The following is a 20,591-nucleotide window of genomic DNA, read 5'->3' on the forward strand; positions in this document are numbered from 1 at the left end:
GTCACGTCTTTCAAAGCATCAGATCAGCTGCTCTTCTTTGACCAGGTTGCCGCCAAAATGTCAATAAAAATGCATTTGTGACACAAAGGAGAGCTGTATTTATCTTGAAAGCATAGTAGTAATAATATCCTGTATTTATAAAGCAGCTTTCTTTCTGAGGAACTGAAAGTGCTTACGGCCTGTTCATGCCTTGGGAGCTTTTTATGTGTGTTTCTGGGTCTCAAGCACAGGCTCTGGCTGGATTTTAAGTCTTTGTCTAAGGAGACTGGGGCTCTTCTTTCCACACCTTCAGAATGAGGAAGCCCCTGGCCCAGGGATTCAGCGGAAGTGATCAACACAGGCTTTCTCTGTGCTCTAAGCTGTGCCCGGGCCCCTCTGAACATCTTCTCACCATCTGTAGTCACTGTTGTCTGGCTGATCTTCCCTCTCTGACCACCAATTCATCACTTAGGGTGCATTTAAAGTTGTGGCAGTTGCCCCGACCCATCCATTAAAGTGGTAGCTGGGTCACACAGACTGTCAACGGTCCTTATAGTAACCAGAAGGGCGCCCGGGCCAGACAGAAAGCGGTCCTGGCCACAGCAGTCGGGTGATATTTTGTCTCCATCTTCAGATCTTTTTCATATTAAGATTTGTCACTGGGAGTAGGAAGTTAGGATCCGTGGACGAGTTTCAGACATGCAGACTGGCACGTATGCTCCCTCTGTTAGAACTAGGCGTAACTTTAGCAGATTCACGTGCCCTGTGAGCTTGCTGGCATCTCGGTACTTGGCTTCCAAAAGTCCCTTGAAATAGGAAACATGGCCAATAAGCTAGGAAGAGACGAGTGAGCACAGAGAAGGCTTGTCTTTGGAAGACAGACCTTATAAAACGGAAACGTGCACATCGCAGTGAAGGTGTTGACCTTCAGGCAGGAGCTGTGTTTATCTTGACATCATAGTGGAAATAATACCCTGTATTGGGCTTCCCTGGTGGCTCAGTGGTAAAGAATCCGCCTCCAGTGCAGGAGACACAGGTTCCATCCCTGATCCGGGAAGATCCCACCTGCCTCGGAGCAACAAATGCCAAGCACCACAACTATTAAGCCTGTGCTCTAGAGCCCGGGAGCTGCAACTGCTGAACCCCATGTGCTCCAGAGCCCATGCTCTGCAGTGAGAGAAGCCTGTGCACTGCAACTAGAGAAAGCCTGCACGCAGCAATGAAGGCCCAGCACAGCCCAAAATAAATAAACGGATAACAAAATTATTAAAACAGTACGGAGTATTTATAAAACAGCTTTCTTAGGAACTTGCCATTACCGGGATGCCCTGGTGTATGTAACCATAGGTTTGAGTTTTCCTAATTGTGTTGTTTAGCTACGCTGTCCACCAGTTCATACCTTTTAATCAGCTGACCGAGAGGAGGGGTGTAGCGTGTGGCTGGGGAGTCACTTACTGGTCGAGGCCGAGATCACTTTGGCCTCATTAGCACGTGGCTGCCACCAGCTCTAGTGCCCAGTCGCTAATTAGATTATAACCCAGTGTCTGTAGGTCCTCTTTACATGAGGGCTCATGAGTAGGGATGTTGAGATGTGTGAATGATGGTTACCAGGGAGATGAGCCCCTGGGTGCATTTCTGGATTTATATAGATCCTAGTCTATGGGAAAAGGTTTGTCTTAACAGGCCAGATTTTTCATATTTAAGGCTACTCATCAGAGCAATAAAATCTGTAAATTGTTATGTTATTAGACGTGAAGAAATTTTTATACCACGACTAGGTTATTAAGTTGTTAATAGGACCCAGTGGCCCAAGAAGCTTTATTATCTGCACATTACCATTAACCTGGTCACCCACAGAGGATCATAGAAGTGTCTTCAACATCGTGAGACTCTCAGGCCTGTTTCTCAGCTCAGAGAGCATCTTGGGCTGCTGGTTTGGCAGGGATATTTTTTTCCATGTTGGGTGAGTGTTAACCACCACATGTCCTTGTGGCCTTGCAGGTAAAAAGCAGGACATTTGGTACGTTATCGACCTCCTGACTGGGGAGAAGCAGCAGACCCTGTCATCAGCCTTTGCAGACAGCCTCTGCCCATCAACCTCTCTTCTGTATCTGGGGCGAACAGGTAAGAAGGAACCATTAAGCGTGTACAGCCTGCCTGATTTCGAACAATGACCTGAAATAGCAGGTCTATGGAGGATCACCTTGAATCTTTCTGAGGCCTCACAGGAGGGTCTTACAGCCTCAGCTTTGGTCTGACCTTAACCCTGAAGCCATTTTTTACTGGAAGCCCCTGAACCTGATCGTCACCCTAAGGCCTTTTTCTTTTAATTAATTAATTTATTTTGGCTGTGCTGGGTCTTTGCGGCAGTGTGTGGGCTTTCTCTAGTTGCAGCAGATGGGGGCTACTCTTCATTACAGTGAGGGCTTTGCTTAGTGCTGGTTTCTCTTGTTGGGGGGCACAGGCTCTAGGGTGCATCGGCTTCAGTAGTTCTGGCGCACAGGCTTAGTCGCCCTGCAGCACGTGTGATATTAGTTCCCAGACCAGAGATCAAACCCGTGTCCCCTGCATTAGCAGGCAGATTCTTAACCACTGGACCACCTTCGAAGTCCTGCCCAAGGCCATTTTTTATGTTGAGAGTCTTTTCTAGCTGGAGCATCAGTCCTGGACCCTCTACATTTCCTCTACCTTCAACTTGAAAACAGAGTGGTTTCCTCTTTAGCTTATTGGCCTTGTGTCCTACCACGCGCAGTTAAGAGAAACCATTGGCGTGTTCTGCATTCTGCCTGGAAATCGCCTTAGTCAGAGCCACAAGTTCATTAGTTGCTTAAATCTTTCTATTTTTCAAGGTACAGCAAGAAGTGGTCTTAACTAATAACTGTGTCACTACCACCTAACCTGGGTCATCGTTTTCAGCTTCCGTCAGCTGTTCCCTTTCCAGCTTCCGTCTGCCTCCCAGTCCCAAAGTCAGTGCCACATGTTTTATGGTTCTATTATGGCACCATCCCACACCTAGGTACCGATTTCTAATGTCCACTCTCGATTGCTGTATAGTAAACCACTCAAAAACTTAAGTGGCTTAGAACAACACCAGGACATTGCTCATGACTCGGGAGCCTTGAGTTCAAGGACACAGCATGGGCGGCCTGTCTGCTCCACAGGCTGTGGGCCGGGTTCACACATGCATTTGGGACTCCAGTCCTCCTCCCCGTGGCCCCTCTCTCCCTACATGGATGGCCTGGACTTTCTCGCGTGCCGTTTAGGGAGGATTCGTCTGCTGTAACTTAGGTGAGGTCAGCATCTCCGCTGGTGCGTGGCCCCTCCAGGTAACAGGCTGCTGTGTCCCACTCAGAGTACACCATCACCATGTACGACACCAAGACCCGCGAGCTGCGCTGGAACGCCACCTACTTCGACTACGCGGCCGCGCTGCCCGAGGACGGTGGGGACTACAGTGAGTAGACCGGCCCGCCTCCCTGGCACGGCGAGGTCAGGCAGGCACCTAGGGCCTGTGGGGAACGAGGGTTCCAGAAAACCGAATTTCCTTTTAAGACCTTCTTGGTCACCAGATTTTGGACTTTCCGTGGACTTGTAGTAGATACTTAAACAGTCAATGGGGTTTTGTTTGTTTGTTTTTGTGTGTGGCTGTACCACGTGGCTTGCAGGATCTTAGTTCCCCGACCAAGGATCAAACCCAGGCCCCCTGCAGTGAAAGTGTGGAGTTCTAGCTACTGGACCGCCAGGGAATTCCCTTTTATTTATCCATTTTGTAACAGCCAGTGTTGAAAGCAGGGGCCTGGGTGAGAAGTATGGAGGGAACCCAGGTAAAACAGTGGTAAGTTTACCCCGAGAGGAGGGAGGACACACTTCATGGGGTCCCTCTATGTCACAGGAGTTGACTACAAGCCCGTGGGAAGCAGAATTAAATGTCAGTTTGATATGAACAACCACCTCCATAACTGTGGCTCATTCCCAAGTTATTTCTCTAGGAAACATTCCCCCAACTCAGATGAAAACTAAAAGCCGATTTTGCCACGTTAACACCGGTACCTGAAAGTCTGACAGATGTCCTCTGGGGTCTCGTGCGGGCAGTGTCAGTGGTCAGCCCTGACTGTCCAGCTTGATTGGTAGCTTTGAAAGGATGGCTGTAAAATGCCACGTTCACAGGATCTCCTCTGGTTCCCTTCTCTGCGCTATTTACTCCCACTCATTGTGTGTGTGTTATGTCAGTCACTCCGTCATGTCCAACCCTTGCAACCCCATGGACTGTCAGGCTTCTCTGTCCATGGAGTTCTCCAGGCAAGAATACTAGAGTGGGTTGCCATTCCCTTCTCCAGGGGATTTTCCCGACCCAGGCATGGAACCTCCGTCTCCTGCACTGCGGAGAGATTCTTTACCATCTGAGCCACCAAGGAACCCCACTAATGGACTTGAATTACCAAGTGAAAAAAGAACACCGCCAAGTGAGAGGGTGACCCTGTTTCCCGTTTATAAACCAGGCAGCTCTCGCTGCCATAGAGCCTAAGCAGATTCATTGAAAGCCAGTAGAGTTGTTGGGAGGCATTCTGAGAACACTCCAGAAGGCCTGTTTCCTCTGGTCAGGTGACTGCAGCTTGGCAAGAGCACGGAGGATGTGGTTGCAAGCTGAGGTGAGACTTGACGTGCTGTGTTTATCTGATCCATACAGAGATGTCCCACTTTGTGTCCAATGGCGATGGGCTGGTGGTGACGGTGGACAGCGAGTCTGGGGACGTCCTGTGGATCCAAAACTATGCTTCCCCCGTGGTGGCCTTTTACATCTGGCAGCGCGAGGGCCTGCGGAAGGTGATGCACATCAACGTCGCCGTGGAGACCCTGCGCTACCTGACCTTCATGTCGGGGGAGGTGGGGCGCATCACCAAGTGGAAGTACCCGTTCCCCAAGGAGACGGAGGCCAAGAGCAAGCTGACGTGAGTCCAGGACTTGGGGCGGAGAGGGGGAACCCGTGTCCCTGGCGTTCTGGTCCTGCAGCCGTGCGCTGTACCAGGCACTGGGTGCCAGGGTGTGGGCAGACACTCCTGAAGCCATGAGAAATACAAACAGCCAAGGACAGCTGTTCAGAAACCTCAGAATCTTAAGAAGGGGGCACCCCTGGATGCTTCCAATTCTCAAATATCAAATAAACTGAAATTATGGGTGCTTAGTCACTCAGTCCCCTCCAACTGTTTGCGACCCCATGGCCTGTAGCCCACCAGCTTCCTCTGTCCATGGGATTTCCCGGGCAGGAATACTGGAGTGGGTTGCCATTTCCTTCTCCAGGGGGGTCTTCCCAACCCAGGGATTGAACGCGCATCTCCTGTATCTCCTGCATTGCAAGCAGATTCTTTACCCGCTGAGCCACTGGGGAAGCCAAAATTATGGAAGGATATAGGAAAGAGACTGCCAGTGTAACTGCAGTACAATTAAATCTATCTCTAGTGGTGGGAATACGGGAGAGGTTATTTATTTTTTAGCTTTCTGTATTTTCCAAAAATTTTTTGTAAGTTGTATTTGCTTTAAAAACCAGGAAAAACGTATTAGGGTATGTGTGTGTCTAAGACTCAGGCCCGTTTCTCCACCCCTGCCTGTGAACAGCCTGTAACCTGGTCACTTAGCCTTGCTGAGCCTCAGTTTCCTATTTTGCCGAGCCGTGGAGATCAGTGAGCATGAAATGTTCTCTGAATTCATAGCACTGTTCAGATAAGATGTTTGTTGAGAGAGGTTTAGAGAATTTAGTGGGTGACCCACCCCCTGGCCCAAGACTGGCTCTTGATAGTAACCCTGTTTAGCAGGGTCTGGACGTGCAGCCTCGTGTTTTCACACTCATGACGACCACAGACAAAAGCCAGGTCCCCTCGCCGCCTCAGTGCCCCTGACAGGGACAGAGCACCCACCAGAAGTCTCACCCAGTTGGAATCTCCTGTGCACCCTCTTTGCTTCAGGCATTCAGATAAGACTTTTCTCCAAGCTTCTGTAGAACCTCTAGAATCTTTAGGCGTCCACAAGCCATCATGGTGAGGATTCTGGTGGCCCATCAGTCATCAAAGCATGCTGGCTGGGTCATCTTAGAGGCTGTGGGGTGGCTGCATGCGTTCCAGCCTTCAGTCTCTCCCATGTGATCACTGCTCAGGGTCCCTTCTGAGGACAGAAGCGGGGATGGGCCGGTGCAGACCCGCCACCTGCAAATGAGGAAACCCGGGCTGCAGGCAGGTGGCCCGTCAAAGGCATCAGTGACATCAGGGCTCGTGGTCCCGCTCTCCTCGGGCCCAGGGCAGTCCCCTTGCCTCTCACCCTCTCCACGCTCAGAGCTCGGGGGTTCATGCGCTTCTTCCTGGGGATGATAGTCAGGGCTGTGACTCTCTCCAGAAAGCCCCCTTTGGTGGGTCCAGAGATTAAATGACAGTGGACGGCATGTATCTGTTTGTCTCCTAGGCCCACCCTGTATGTGGGGAAATACTCCACCAGCCTCTATGCTTCCCCCTCAATGGTGCATGAGGGCGTCGCCGTTGTGGTAAGTCCACTCTGGGGCTGGCGGGTGGGACTCACGGAGGCACCCTCAAAGCACTCCTGTCCCATTTCAGCAAAGAACAGCTGAATGATATACCAGCATCCTGTTACGGACACAAGACACACATACTAAACCCTCGGAGATAATTTGTGTACATACTGCATTCTACCTCATGAGCAGAGTCTTGTGACTAAGGCAGCCTCCTGGGCCTGGGAAGCCCCGGTTGCTCCCCTTGGCTTTTGGATTCAAGTCTAGACTCCCCAGCTGGGGTTCAGGTCCCCCGCAGGCCAGCCCCACGGTGCCCACCCACCCCACAGCTGGTGTCACTGTGGGCTGCACTGTCCCTCTCCTCCCTGAGTGCCAAGAGTTCCCTGTCCGTCTTTCTCAGCCCTTGTTCAGGCTGCGCCTCACACTTGGATTGTACTCCTGTCTTCCCTTTTCCTCCTCAAATCCTGGGCATCCTTTGGTGACTGGTGCAGCCTCCTCCAGCCTTGCCAGGTCGCCTCAAGCACCCCGTCTCTGAGAGTCTGAGGCATCACTGTCCGGGCTGCTGTTTTGGTCCTTACGGTGTTTGAGCTGTTTGGTTGGCATCTCCTATCTTCCCAGTGAGTCTGTCAGCTGCTCAGAGCAGGGCCTGCCAGGGTCCAGTGGTGCCCGAGCCAGCACTGGGCTCGCAGCTGGAACATTCGAACCCCGGTCACTTGTACCATCTGTGAATTCCATCACTTATATCTGCTTCTCACAGTAGCCTCGTGGAATTCCACGCACACCCTTCCTGTTTCCCTGTTCCCAGATTTAAAGAGATGTCCACATTTCAAAAGATGTCCAAGGAACTTCCCTGGCATCCCAGTGGTTAAGACTCCACACTTCCCCTACAGGGAAACAGGTTTGATCCCTGGCCCAGGAACTAAGATCCCACATGCCGCACAGTGTGGCATAAATAAGTAAATAAAAAGACAGCCAAATTTTAAAAGACATCAGGGCAGCGTTGTCACATCCTGGGGGAAGGGCTGCTCCTGCCCCATCTTGGGGCCTTTGAGTCCCGCTCTGCCTTCCCAGAGTTGGTGACGGACAGGGAAGCCTGGCGTGCTGCAGTCCATGGGGTCACAAAGTCGGATACGACTGAGCGGCTGAACTGAACTGCCTTCCCAACCAGCCCTGCACAGGGATACTGCTGTCCCACCGGCCACCCCAGCCTCACTCCGGTCTGTCTTCACAGCCCCGGGGCAGCACCCTTCCTTTGCTGGAAGGCCCCCAGACCGACGGTGTCACCATCGGGGACAAAGGGGAGTGTGTGATCACGCCCAGCACGGACCTGAAGTTCGACCCAGGACTCAAAGGCAAGAGCAAGCTCAACTACCTGCGGAACTACTGGCTGCTCATCGGTGAGTCAGCTCCTCGGGCGCCGGCGACGGCCTGCTGCCCCCTTGTGGCCGAGAGACGACATTACCAGTCACGGCCCTCAGCTCTGTGCTCGGAGACTGTCCACGTTGGTTTTTCAGACCGTGGACTGTTTTACCCCCAAGGAAAACAAAACAGGCTAGCTGTATTACCAAGTCAGTTCTCAGAAATCATTTGACTAATGTTCCTAAACTCCAGTACTAAATATTGCAAGCTCTGTGCAGTGATCTGACACGTGTTAGATGTCTGTGCCAGGCACTTTCGAATATTTCCTTATTTCCCACAAATGACCCCTTTGCAAGGTCGGCACCCTTGTTATATCCAGTTAAGAGTTAAGGAAGCAGGCATCCTCTGTGGAAGAATTCACTTGGGAGTTGGTGTGGGCGAGCAGCGGGGCTTGGAGAGGACAGAGTTGAAGACCCAGGAGGGCCTGAGGGTGGAAAAGAGTCAGAGGCCCAGGAGCCGCAGCAGGCAGGAGTCCCGGGGGTGTGTGCGACGGTCCCTTTCCCCTTCTCTTCCATTTCTGCTGCCGTCCCTGCTGGCCCCCAGGCTGGAGGCCCCTGTGAGTCAGCGCGACCGAGGGAGGCAGAGGTGACAGGAGCTGTTGGCGAGCATCCCAAGTAATTAGAGCAAGACGGAGTTTTCTTAATCAGATTTGCCCTTCCTGTGTGGCGTCTACTCCCCGATTCTGCCGACTCCAAGCCCCAGAGCGGGTGCAGTACAGGGGCTGATGAACTTTCTCCCCATCATTCTCTCCCAGTGCTCGTGCAGACAGGGGCCAGGGCAGAGAGAGGTCAGACCTGGGGCACCGGGAAAGGGAGGTGGAGCTGCCTAAGAGCCTGCAGACCTGGGAGGCAGCCAGGCGGTGGCATCTGGATGGGGGATTACTCTAGTTACTTGGGACGCTCGCCAGAGACACAGCTTCTGTCACCTCTGCCTTCATCGGTCACACTCACTGCCTTTGGGTGTCATCTCTCCCTTTACACACCAAGGGGGCGCGTAACTGGGCATCACAGAGAGGAAGCTAGATGTCCTGGAGCCCCATGGGTCCCTTTGCCGTCGTCCAGGCCTTGTTGTTCCTTGTTCATCCTGACTCTTTGTTCCATTCTTCTTCTGGTTATTACTTTTACCAAATAATGGGCATCAGATCAGATCAGATAAGTCACTCAGTCGTGTCCGACTCTCTGTGACCCCATGAATCACAGCACGCCAGGCCTCCCTGTCCATCACCAACTCCCGGAGTTCACTCAGACTCACGTCCATCGAGTCAGTGATGCCATCCAGCCATCTCATCCTCTGTCGTCCCCTTCTCCTCCTGCCCCCAATCCCTCCCAGCATCAGAGTCTTTTCCAATGAGTCAACTCTTCGCATGAGGTGGCCAAAGTACTGGAGTTTCAGCTTTAGCATCATTCCTTCCAAAGAAATCCCAGGGCTGATCTCCTGCAGAATGGACTGGTTGGATCTCCTTGCAGTCCAAGGGACTCTCAAGAGTCTTCTCCAACACCACAGTTCAAAAGCATCAATTCTTCGGCTCTCAGCTTCTTCACAGTCCAACTCTCACATCTATACATGACCACGGGAAAAACCATAGCCTTGACTAGACGAACCTTTGTTGGCAAAGTAATGTCTCTGCTTTTGAATATGCTATCTAGGTTGGTCATAACTTTCCTTCCAAGGAGTAAGCGTCTTTTAATTTCATGGCTGCAGTCACCATCTGTAGTGATTTTGGAGCCCAGAAAAATAAAGTCTGACACTGTTTCCACTGTTTCCCCATCTATTTCCCATGAAGTGGTGGGACCGGATGCCATGATCTTCGTTTTCTGAATGTTGAGCTTGAAGCCAACTTTTTCACTCTCCACTTTCACTTTCATCAAGAGGCTTTTGAGTTCCTCTTCACTTTCTGCCATAAGGGTGGTGTCATCTGCATATCTGAGGTTATTGATATTTCTCCTGGCAATCTTGATTCCAGTTTGTGTTTCTTCCAGTCCAGCGTATAGGAGATAACAAAATAATTCTACCCCTTTTTCTGAACAGATGTATTTGAAAGCGTGTTGTGAATGGGCCCAAAGCAGAGGAAAAAAAGAACTGATGGGCAGAGGCCATTAAGATCACGGGGCCACTTGGTTTTATATAGCAGTTACGGGTTGCATTGACTGTCTACCAGTGGTTAAGAATGAAAAAATTACTGGAAACTGGGCTTCCCTGTGGGTCCAATGGTTGAGAATCCGCCTGCTAATGCAGGGGATATGGGTTCGATCCCTGTCCCAGAAAGATCCCACCTACCTTGGGACCACTAAAGCCGTGCACAACTGCTAGGGCCCGTGCGCTTAGAGCCTGTGCTCTGCAACACAAGGACCCATCCCAGAGAGAAGCCCACGCGCTGCTAGGGCCCGTGCGCTTAGAGCCTGTGCTCTGCAACACAAGGACCCATCCCAGAGAGAAGCCCACGCGCTGCTAGGGCCCGTGCGCTTAGAGCCCGTGCTCTGCAACACAAGGACCCATCCCAGAGAGAAGCCCACGCGCTGCCTCTGTTCCCCACAACTAGAGAAAGCCCAAGTATAGCAACAAAGACCCAGCCCAGCCAAAGATAAAATTAAAAAAAAAAAGGTTACTGGAAACTGAGGAAATATATACATGAGACCATGAAAGATCCAGAAAAAAGTCTTTGTGGCTCTTTTGGAAAACCAGACGACCAGGGCCTTTTTGCACAGAAATGTTTCAGGATCTCACGGTCACGTTTGTAGCACAGCAGGTTCAGAGTGCCCTCCGTGATGCTGCTAAAGACTCCGCTAGGGGAAGGCCTGTTTATAAGGACTGTGGGCGGAAGAGGGGATTCGGGCTCATCACAGTGTTCTGGGAGGTGCCCAGCCAAGGGGCAGGGCTTGAAACCATGAGAGCAGCAGGCAGAGCACCACAGCACAGGGTGGCATGTGGAGGGGCAATCTCACTCCTCTTAGCTTGAGGGTCTCCTGTTCCCGAGCCTCAGAGGTACCTGGAGACACTCCCGGGTTCCCTGGGCCCCACGGGCAAGTGTGAGTCAGAGGTCTGAAGCAGGCAACCAGTTCAGGAAATCCTGCCATCTCAGTGTTCCTTGAAAGATGAGGGGAACTTGATGATGGCTCAAAACAAACCTAGGCTTCCCTTAGTGAGCAGTGTTGACGGTGTAGGTAGAGAACTGACCTAGAGAGAAAGTTCAAGGGGATTTCTCCAGATGAGCAGTATACAAAGCTCAGACTAGTTCTTGGGGGTTTCCCTGGGGGCTCAGATGGTAAAGAATCCACCTACAATGCAGGAGACCTGAGTTCGATCCTTGGGTCAGGAAGATCCCCTGGAGAAGGGAATGGCAATCCACTCCAGTATTCTTGCCTGGAGAATCCCATGGACAGAGGAGCCTGGCGGGCTGTAGTCCATGGGATTATAAAGAGTTGGACATGACTGAGCACACACACACACACACACACGCATGCGCACACTTGTGCCTTGCTCTGAATGTGTCCTGGACATCCCAGTCCTTCTCATGACAGGGCCACGTCTTTGCTTCTTATTGTGAGATTCAGAATACTGCATTCATGGCCTTCGAAGGTAAAAGCTCTGTCTTGGTGGAGTTCCTCCGGTCCCCAGCTCTCACTTTCTCTCCCTTTACACACGTGAGCACTTGCATCGCAGGCCCCTCTCTGGGTGGTGACTGATGTCTCAGCTGAGCGTCAAGTGCGACCACCGCATGGGGAAACCATTCTCATTAGAGGCCATGCTTCCTCTCGCAGGACACCACGAAACCCCACTGTCCGCGTCCACCAAGATGCTGGAGCGCTTCCCCAACAACCTGCCCAAACACCGGGAGAACGTGATTCCCGCCGACTCGGAGAAGAAGAGCTTTGAGGAGGTGAGTGGGGACATGGACAGTCAGGCACCGGCCCCGAGTCAGAGGCGATAAGGCATTTGTCCTGCCTTTAGGGCCTGCAGTCCACTCAGGAGGGGCAGGGGTGCAGGAGAATCCACAGCAAAGTGCTGAGGGCTGACGGCAGGGAGGGGGCCTGTGGGAGAGGCGGTGGGCGTGCTGGAGGAACGCAGGCAGAGGTGCAGGCCCGGAGCAGAAACCCTGTGCGTCCATCTCTGGGGCTGAGGAGGCAGCCTGACGGGATTGTGGGATGCCCGGCGGGGAGCCGTGGGCGACATGGTCAGGTGACTGCACAGGAGCCATGTTCCAGGCCCGGAAGTGAGGGGAGAGCTGGCAGAGAGAGCAGGTGGGAGACTGAGGTGCTCTCCAGCCAGGACTGGCCTGCTCTGGCCGCTCGGTCTGGCGGGGACCCAGGGCGCCTGGGTGGGTGTGGGGCACTCGGGAAGCCCACCCGACTCGGCCCAGGTTGCCCTCCTGAGCCCGGGGAAATGAAGCCCGCTCTCAGTGTCTCAGCCGGAAGCAGATGACCACCCAAACTAGGATGATTCAAGGGAGGTTTCCTTCACACCATGGGCAGTTCTGGGGTGCTCGGAGCATACTTGAGCCTGAAGCCAGTGGGGAGGGAGTGGAGCCTGGAGCTCCAGCGAAGACACTCGGCAGCCCCACAGAACTCCAGCCCTGTCTCATCTGCTGGTGGAAGCCAGGGGGCGGGAAGACCATCACTCCACCCATGTGCGCAGCTTCTGGGGCACAGAGCAGGTGTGGAGGCTGCAGGAGGGTGGGAGTTGGGGGTCGGGGTCCAGAGGCCGTTCGGGCTTGGAGGATACTACAGCCCTGCTGGTGGGGGTCCTGTGACTGAGAAGGGCCTGTGGGCAGGGCCAGAGAAAGAGGGGAGTAACTGGCTGATGTGGGGGGAGGGCTGTGATCATACCAAATTCACGTTAGAGATTTAGATTTTTATCCAGAGGGAAACGGAAAGAAAATCACGTGGACGTTTAAGATTCTGGGACATGCTGAGTTGTCCCTTGTCTCTGGAGTCAGCCAGGTTGGAGAGGGATCAGGGCCCTAAAATCTGGATCTGATTTTGATCTGAGTAAAGCCCAGCATATTTGTTATTAAACACCTAGAAAACAAAAGTTTAAAAAGAAAATTAAACAATACCCTTAATCTAACACCCAGAGATGGTTGTCATGGAAATTTTCCTATATAATCGTTCCATCTTGAGCAAAGAGTCCTTTGAAAGTCCGTTAAAATACTCTGGCATGCATTTGTCTGGTATTAAGACTAACTTTTTAAAACAAACGCACTTGAGCAAATATAACCAAATGAGTGGTGTTGTCTCTGGTCACATGGTCAGGAAACATTCCTCAGCTGCCGCCAGGCCACCCGCACACCCCCCACAGGCAGCGGAGGGCCCGAGGGAAGGGGAGGGAGGCGTGAGTGCATGGGGGTGCCACGGAGGCTGTGTGTCCATCTCATCCAGCAAATAATTGAAGCACGACTGGAAAACTAGATGTTCCAGAACAAATCAATGCATTTTTTTAGAAGTCCTAGAGTTTCTGAAGAGTTTGAGCAAAAACTCCACTTTATCTGAGTTAATTTGGGGCTTAACAAAGGACCCTAATGCTTTTTAAAAACTTTGAAATATAGTGGACTGTTTGAATAAATGGTTTTGTGCTTGGAGTCGCACTGAAAGTTTACAAGCAACGTTGGAAAGCTGGTTTATTACTCCCTAGATGGTGTGATTGTGTGTTTTCCTTTTTGATGTGAAGCTGTTACCAAGTGGACCACCAGCTTTCTACCAGGCTTGTCACCCATGATTTCAGAGTTTCCCCAAACAGCAAATCTACTGTCCAAGGAGGGTTTTGCCTTTAATAAGGATTTTCGAAAGAATATTGCATGTGAAGGCACTTTCAAAAGTATTTCTCTAAAAACCGTTTTTTTGAGTAATGATTCCATCACTGCAATAGCACATGGCCTCTCAAGGCAGTTGCTTTGAAAAGGGCAACAGTTATCTGGCTTTGTGGTCTTGGGTGGGCCTTAAAAATAATCCAGCATATTTCACAGCATAGTCATTCCTCATAAATAATCATGGCTTCTCTTTTTTTTTTTACCTTTTTATTTTGTATTAGAGTGTAGCTGGTTAACAGTGTTGTGATAGTTTCAGGTGGACAGCAAAGGGACTTAGCCACACATATACATGTATCCATTCTCCCCAAACCCCACTCCCATCTGAGCTGAGTCCTGGCTTCTCCTGATTGTTTGGCTCTTTTATATCTGGCTGGAAATTGAGCAGTGATGTTGCCATGCTCTCCCACACAAGGTCATTGACCTGGTTGACCAGACTTCAGAAAATGCACCTACCACGGTTTCTCCGGACGTGGAAGAGAAGTTCGATCATGCCCCTGCCAAGCCCGAGGCCCCTGTGGACTCCATGCTCAAGGACATGGCCACCATCATCCTGAGCACCTTCCTGCTCATCGGCTGGGTGGCTTTCATCATCACTTACCCCCTGGTAAGGCTCTGCTCCTTCCCGCCCCCCACCCCTGCCCACATGTTTCTGAACCTTTGCCTGTCAGTGAGGTCCAGACAAAGGCAACAAACAAGCAAATATGCTTCTATTCCCACTTAAGAGTCAATATTGGCTTACCTTCAAAAACATTGTAATCAAAGAGATGCTCGCCTCTCAGGAAATTACAGTTTTGTGCTTACAACTTATAGTTTGACTGTAAACACTGATTTGGAAACCTTGCTTGCCAATCATTTTAAATACTTAACTGTATTTTCTTTTTTAAGACTACACATGGGAATTCCCTGGCAGTCCAGTGGTTAAGCCTCTGCTCTCTTACTGCCCAGAGCCTGGGTTCCATCTCTGGTCAGGGAACTAAGATCCCACAAGCCAAGGGGCATGGTCTGTCCATAGGATTTCCCAGACAAGAATATTGGAATGGGTTGCCATTTCCTTTTCCGGGGATCTTCCTAGCCCAGGGATGAAACATGTATCTCTTGGGTCTTCTGCTTTGGTAGGTGGATTCTTTACCGTTAGCACCACCAGGGAAACCCTATTTATCCCCTAACCACAAAGAAAGAAACTATGCTCTGGGAAGTTCAGTAACTCTCCCAAGGTAACCCAGCTACTAGATGGAATTTCCAGAATTTCAACGCAAGTTGAAAAAGAGAGAGCGAGCTCTCCAGAAAACTCCCAGGAGAATGTTGGCTACACACCCATCCTTACAGTCACCTTCCCACGCATGGGGACAGTTAATAATCACAGTCGCTGCCACTTCAAACTAGGATGGAATGTGTTGTTCAGACTAAATGAGAGGAGTGTGGGCGTGGGGAAGGCGGCGGGATGAACTGGGAGCCCAACCTCGGCCAGGCTCCCCACGTCTCAGCCCCAGTGTCCTCGCCTCTGCACTGCTGCCGATCTTTGCACGAACCTCCGCCAAGTGCATGGCCATGGTAGACAGCACGGCCAGGTCTTCCCCGTGCCTGCTGTGCTCTCAGACACCTGGTACCCATTCTTCCTGTTTGGTTTCACTCTTGCAACAATCTTCAGGCTTTCACGATTTTAATTCTTTTGGCTACACTCCCAGGTGGCACTAATGGTAAAAAAAACAAAAAACAAAAAAAACCTACCTGCCCATGCAGGAGACATAAGAGACTCAGGTTCAATCCCTGGGTTGGGAAGATCCCCTGGAGGAGGGTACAGCAACCCACTCCAGTATTCTTGCCTAGAGAATCCCATGGACAACAGGCTACAGTCCATGGGGTCGCAGAGAGTCCAACACGACTAAAGCAACTTAGCACGCACCCTAACCAGGGATTGAACCTGCACCCTCGGCAGTGGAAGCTGAGTCCTAACCTCCGGACCACCAGAGAATTCCCCCAGACTTTCATAAAAGTCCCAGAACTGTAGAATTGAACGGAAGCCCCTCCACCTGGCCGAGTCCTCCACTTACATCAGAATCCCTCCTCAGCTGCCGCTGCCGGCCCCTCCAGTCGGGGGAATGGGCTGTCCTAGGAAGTCTGACAGGCAGGAAGACCTCCATCCAGTCCTTGACCCGATTCTGCCCCCTGCTGCCTTCTTACCAGTCGCGTCCCGCCCCCCTGGGTCATGTCCAGTGTCACCCGCTCCTCTGCCGTAGGCAGCCTGTCCTCCCACGCCCGCCTGTCCGCCAGGGGAGCGGCTACACTGGCCTGGGCGTGTGCTTCTCTTCCCAGAGCATCCACCAGCAGCGACAGCTCCAGCACCAGCAGTTCCAGAAGGAACTGGAGAAGATCCAGCTCCTGCAGCAGCAGCAGCTGCCCTTCCACCCGCCCGGGGATGCGGCACAGGACGCTGAGCTCCAGGACTCATCCGGCCAGTACTCGGAGAGCTCGGCCACCAGCAGCCCCAACACGTCCCCCCGAGCCTCCAACCACTCGCTCCACTCCACCGGCTCCACCTCCAAGGCTGTCACCAGCCCCTTCCTGGAGCAGGACGATGAGGGTAAAGGGAGCTGCCATCTTCTGTTTTGTAGAAACACAGCCTGAGGACCACAGAGCCCCCCCGTGCCTCCTGGGGGTCTCCACGGGTTTATGACGTTCCCAAGGGTCTGCTGAGGTCTCACCCCTTCCCGCCCTCCCCCCAACTTGGGGGCTGAGCTTCTGCCCCATTGCTCAGCCTCTCCCCCTCAGACGGCTTCTTTCCCAGGGGCCACCGTGGCACCCTCCCTCCATCTCACTCTGCTGGGGCTGGAAGTCGCTGCTGACCGAGCTGCCCTGGCGTCTAGGTCTAGAGCATCCCCCAGGCTGGCCAGTGACCATGCATACACATGCAGCCGTGGAGCCGCTTCCCTCGGGGAGGTGGGCTCAGGCTGGCCGTCGGGGCTGATGTTCTGGGGGGATGGACGCAGGACCAGGGCAGGAGACCCCAGAGTCCTGGGTCTCAGGCTGGAGACTCTACTACTGGTCTCTCTGCTTCACATGCCCCACCCCCCGTCACTACCTGAGTGTTTGAGGTACAGACCTTTAGGCTGACCTGTAGAGAAGCCCTGTCTTTACGCTCCCGTCCTTACAGTAATTAATGTAAAGCAGGAACAAAGGGTGGAGACCGAGGGAGGAGGTGGCCCTAGGCAAGCGTGGGGAGCAGACCCAGGGGCTTCTGCTCACCAGGGCCCCAGGGCTGTAAAACCTCTGAATTCTCATCCCTCGATCTGAGATCAGGGAGCTCGCAGCCACTCTGGCCTCAAAGTTCTTTAGGTCACGTCTGTTCTTTTCCCTGTTTTGACTCAGATGAGGAGACCGGCATGGTGATAGTTGGGAAAATCTCCTTCTGTCCAAAGGATGTCCTGGGCCATGGAGCTGAGGGCACGATCGTGTACCGGTGAGTGGCCTGGAAAGCCACAGACCCCCATGGCCTCACCTGGGAGCTCCCATCAGCTCCCAGGGCACAGGGGGTCATCGCGGTGACCAGACAGAAGAGCTCCCCCTGGGAGGGTAGTGATGGCCACGGGGTCTCTGGATGGTGGGTCGGGACACCGTGGGCCGTGAGGCTGTGGAGGCAGCCGCTGCTTCGGTGGAAGGAGCCCGGTGGGCCCAGTGTTTGCTGGGCATTTCCTCAGCCCGCTTTCCTCTCCTCGTCCGGCAGGGGCATGTTTGACAACCGTGACGTGGCAGTCAAGAGGATCCTGCCCGAGTGTTTCAGTTTCGCGGACCGTGAGGTCCAGCTGCTGAGAGAGTCGGACGAGCACCCGAACGTGATCCGCTACTTCTGCACTGAGAGGGACCGGCAGTTCCAGTACATCGCCATCGAGCTGTGCGCGGCCACGCTGCAGGAGGTGGGTGCCCCGGTCCCTCTCCCCGCAGCTCTGGCGCGGTTTTAGGGACTAACTGCTGTTTTTGTGTTGTTTTTCATTTACTTTTATTAGCTTGATTAAGGTTACATTAACATATGTTAATTTTAAATGTACCGTTTGCCCAATGTCGACAAGGGTATGTACGCATTTAGCCATAAGCAGTGGAATATAGCGTGTTTTCATCTCCCCAGCTTTTTTTGTTTAGTTACTTGGCTGCACCAGTTCCTAGTTGCTGTTCCATGTGTTCCATGTGATCTTTAGTTGTGGCATGTGGGATCTAGTTCCCTGACCAGGGATCCAATCCAGGCCCCCTGCACTGGGAGCTTGGAGTCTTAGCCCCTGGACACCCAGGGAAGTCCCCACCCAAACTTTAATTGTGTGGTCCCCTCGGCTGCCTGGGAAAGTCTTTGGTTGCAGGTGGCATCTGTCTCCCTCTTGGTTTCCAGGAAACATGGTTAGTCCTTCGTCTTGTTGCTGGTCAGGGCTGGTGTGGGCTAGGAGGATGCTAGTTGATGACTGGAGTCATTAAGATCATCCATCGAATCCCTTTTGCTCAGTTTCAAGGCTGTAAAACTGTTTGAGTATCATTTGGCCTCATCGTAGAGTTTACTGTAGGAGGCAATGAACTTGGGTTTTTTACCCTCTCATCATCTCATAAACTAGTAAACTGGAGCCTTGTTTGCTTGTTTAAGTTAGCCTATAACTTCAGGAGAAAGTCTGCTGGAAAAGATGGAAGTAGAAAACATTGTCAGTAAAAATTCTCATTTCGTTCTTAAAATATGATAAAAGAAAACAAACTGACCCAATACCAGATGTTACTTAAAGCAAAAGCCTTCAGGCAGAGTGTTTCTAAATAAAATTGAATCACTTTTAAAAAGAGAGAGTGAGAGAAGTGTGCTGAGGAGCTGACCCCCAGGGCCCCGTGCGGTGACCCCGCCTTTGTCTCTCTTGCAGTACGTGGAGCAGAAGGATTTCGCCCACCTCGGCCTGGAGCCCATCACCCTGCTGCAACAGACCACCTCGGGCCTGGCCCACCTGCACTCCCTCAACATCGGTGAGAAGCCCCCCCTTGCCGGGCAGGGAGATGACTTGCCCAGGTGGCCTCGCCTCTGTTGAAGCTCTTTGCCGCATGGCTGGGGTCCCAGTGGTCTACAAACCCAAGGACTTTCACATTTGAAGACTAGAAGCTTTAGGGGCAGCAGCGGGTCTCTCGGGAATCTGAGGAGGGCGCATCCCCATGGTGGAAGAAGTGGACTGACCTGGGCTGTTCTGTTAGTTCACAGAGACCTGAAGCCCCACAACATCCTCCTCTCCATGCCCAACGCACATGGCAGGATCAAGGCCATGATCTCCGACTTCGGCCTCTGCAAGAAGCTGGCCGTGGGCAGGCACAGCTTCAGCCGCCGCTCGGGGGTGCCGGGCACCGAAGGTTGGATCGCCCCGGAGATGCTGAGCGAAGACTGCAAGGAGAACCCCGTGAGTAAAGGGCACGACTCTGTGAAAACCGCGGAGCCAGCCTCTCATACCTTCGGGAGTCAGAAGCTCCAGTTGCCGACGGGCTGCCGCGCTCACTGCTGGAGAGGGAGGTTTCTTTAGCAAAGAGCTACTCTCCCAGCAGCATGTGCTGCCACCTTAACATTGTCTGCTGGGCCGTGGTCTGTTTTTCTTCCCTTCTACTCTTCCAATCACTTTCCCCCTATTTTGGGAAACTGGGAAATCAGGGCTAGCATAAGGTGAGCAGACTTCCAGTTTTCATTCTTTTAAAAATTTTTGGTTTTCCAGCTTTCTGTTTTGAGAATACAGAGAACTGAGAGCAGTGAGTGTCCCTGTACCTCTACCTCAGTTCAGCATCTGTCAATATTTTTCACTTTCTCTCTGTCCCTGAAACTACTTGCATGTGAGTGGCAGGCCTCCCAGCCCTTTACCCTTTAATGCTTTGGCACTTGTCTCCCAAAGACAAGTACGTTCTACCTCCTAACCACCTCACCATGATTACACCTCAGCCGCTAATACTGTTTCCACGATGCCTAGTATTCAATCCATATTCCAGTCTCCCTAGTTGTTCCCCAGAGGTCTGTTACAGAGCTGCGTTTTGTCAACCAGGACCCGACCAAGTGTGTTTGTTGCATGGCATTTGAACAGTTCCTCAACCAGGGGTCAGACCCCGGCCGCCTACATTGGGAGTGTGGGGTCTTAACCACTGGACCACCAGGGAAGTCCCTGATTTTCTCTCCTTTAATTGACACGGTTCTCCCACCTTTTCTGCCCCATGACAGTGGCTCTCTGAGGAGTCCAGATGCTTCTCTGTAGAACGCCCCACTCAGGATTCACTCACCCATTTCCTCTTGGTGATGTTGAATTTGCCCATCTATTCCTTATATTTCTTGTGAACTAGAAGTAGGTCTAAAGGTTCAGTTGGATTCAAATTAAGTGTTTTGGACAAGAACAGCCACACTCAGGTTGTACCATTACTATTACTGTACCCCTGCTGGTGATGCCGAGTTGGCCCACCTGGCACAGGTATTTAACAGCGGCATATCCCCTTTGCCAGGACCGTGTGGGGCAACACCCTGGCAGAATGTCAGTATCCTGATACCAACAGTCACTCAGGTAATGATTCAGCATGCGATGGCATCCCTTGCCTGAATCACTCCATTCAGTTGAAATTCTACATTTATTAGCTGACATTTTTCTATGCCCTTTCTATTTTAAGTCACTATGGACTCATGGATTAAAAAAAAAAAATAGTAATATAACCCGGTGTAGTCTTATTTGTTTTTGTTCCTATTCCCTTTTTTTTTACAACCTTATAATTTCTGCTTTAATAGCAATCAAGTTTAAAAAAAATGTGCAGTTCAATTTATCCATACCATTCCTTTGTACAAGGCAGATTTCAGGTAAGCATCTAAATGCTTAATGTAGAGGCTAATATTTTCTGGCAGTCCTT

General features: G+C 51.9%; 1 protein-coding gene across 3 annotated transcripts in view; it reads left to right on the forward strand.

The window, feature by feature from the left end:
• The window catches only part of ERN1 (endoplasmic reticulum to nucleus signaling 1), an 82,679-nt gene that overhangs the window by 50,419 nt on the left and 11,669 nt on the right, over positions 1 to 20,591 (forward strand). For all 3 annotated transcript variants that reach the window (XM_086356939.1, XM_086356940.1, XM_086356942.1), the window contains 12 exons: positions 1,981 to 2,103; positions 3,332 to 3,433; positions 4,667 to 4,928; positions 6,430 to 6,508; positions 7,725 to 7,890; positions 11,671 to 11,789; positions 14,128 to 14,319; positions 16,029 to 16,296; positions 17,082 to 17,172; positions 17,437 to 17,626; positions 18,599 to 18,698; positions 18,921 to 19,120. In XM_086356939.1, the coding sequence (XP_086213065.1) occupies positions 1,981 to 2,103; positions 3,332 to 3,433; positions 4,667 to 4,928; positions 6,430 to 6,508; positions 7,725 to 7,890; positions 11,671 to 11,789; positions 14,128 to 14,319; positions 16,029 to 16,296; positions 17,082 to 17,172; positions 17,437 to 17,626; positions 18,599 to 18,698; positions 18,921 to 19,120 (1,892 nt within the window). The remainder of the gene's footprint in view (positions 1 to 1,980; positions 2,104 to 3,331; positions 3,434 to 4,666; positions 4,929 to 6,429; positions 6,509 to 7,724; positions 7,891 to 11,670; positions 11,790 to 14,127; positions 14,320 to 16,028; positions 16,297 to 17,081; positions 17,173 to 17,436; positions 17,627 to 18,598; positions 18,699 to 18,920; positions 19,121 to 20,591) is intronic.

Source organism: Bos grunniens, chromosome 19 (genome assembly GCF_055505025.1).
Source record: "Bos grunniens cultivar Pamir isolate PY7600 chromosome 19, Bosgru_T2T1.0, whole genome shotgun sequence".
Lineage (NCBI taxonomy): Eukaryota > Metazoa > Chordata > Mammalia > Artiodactyla > Bovidae > Bos > Bos grunniens.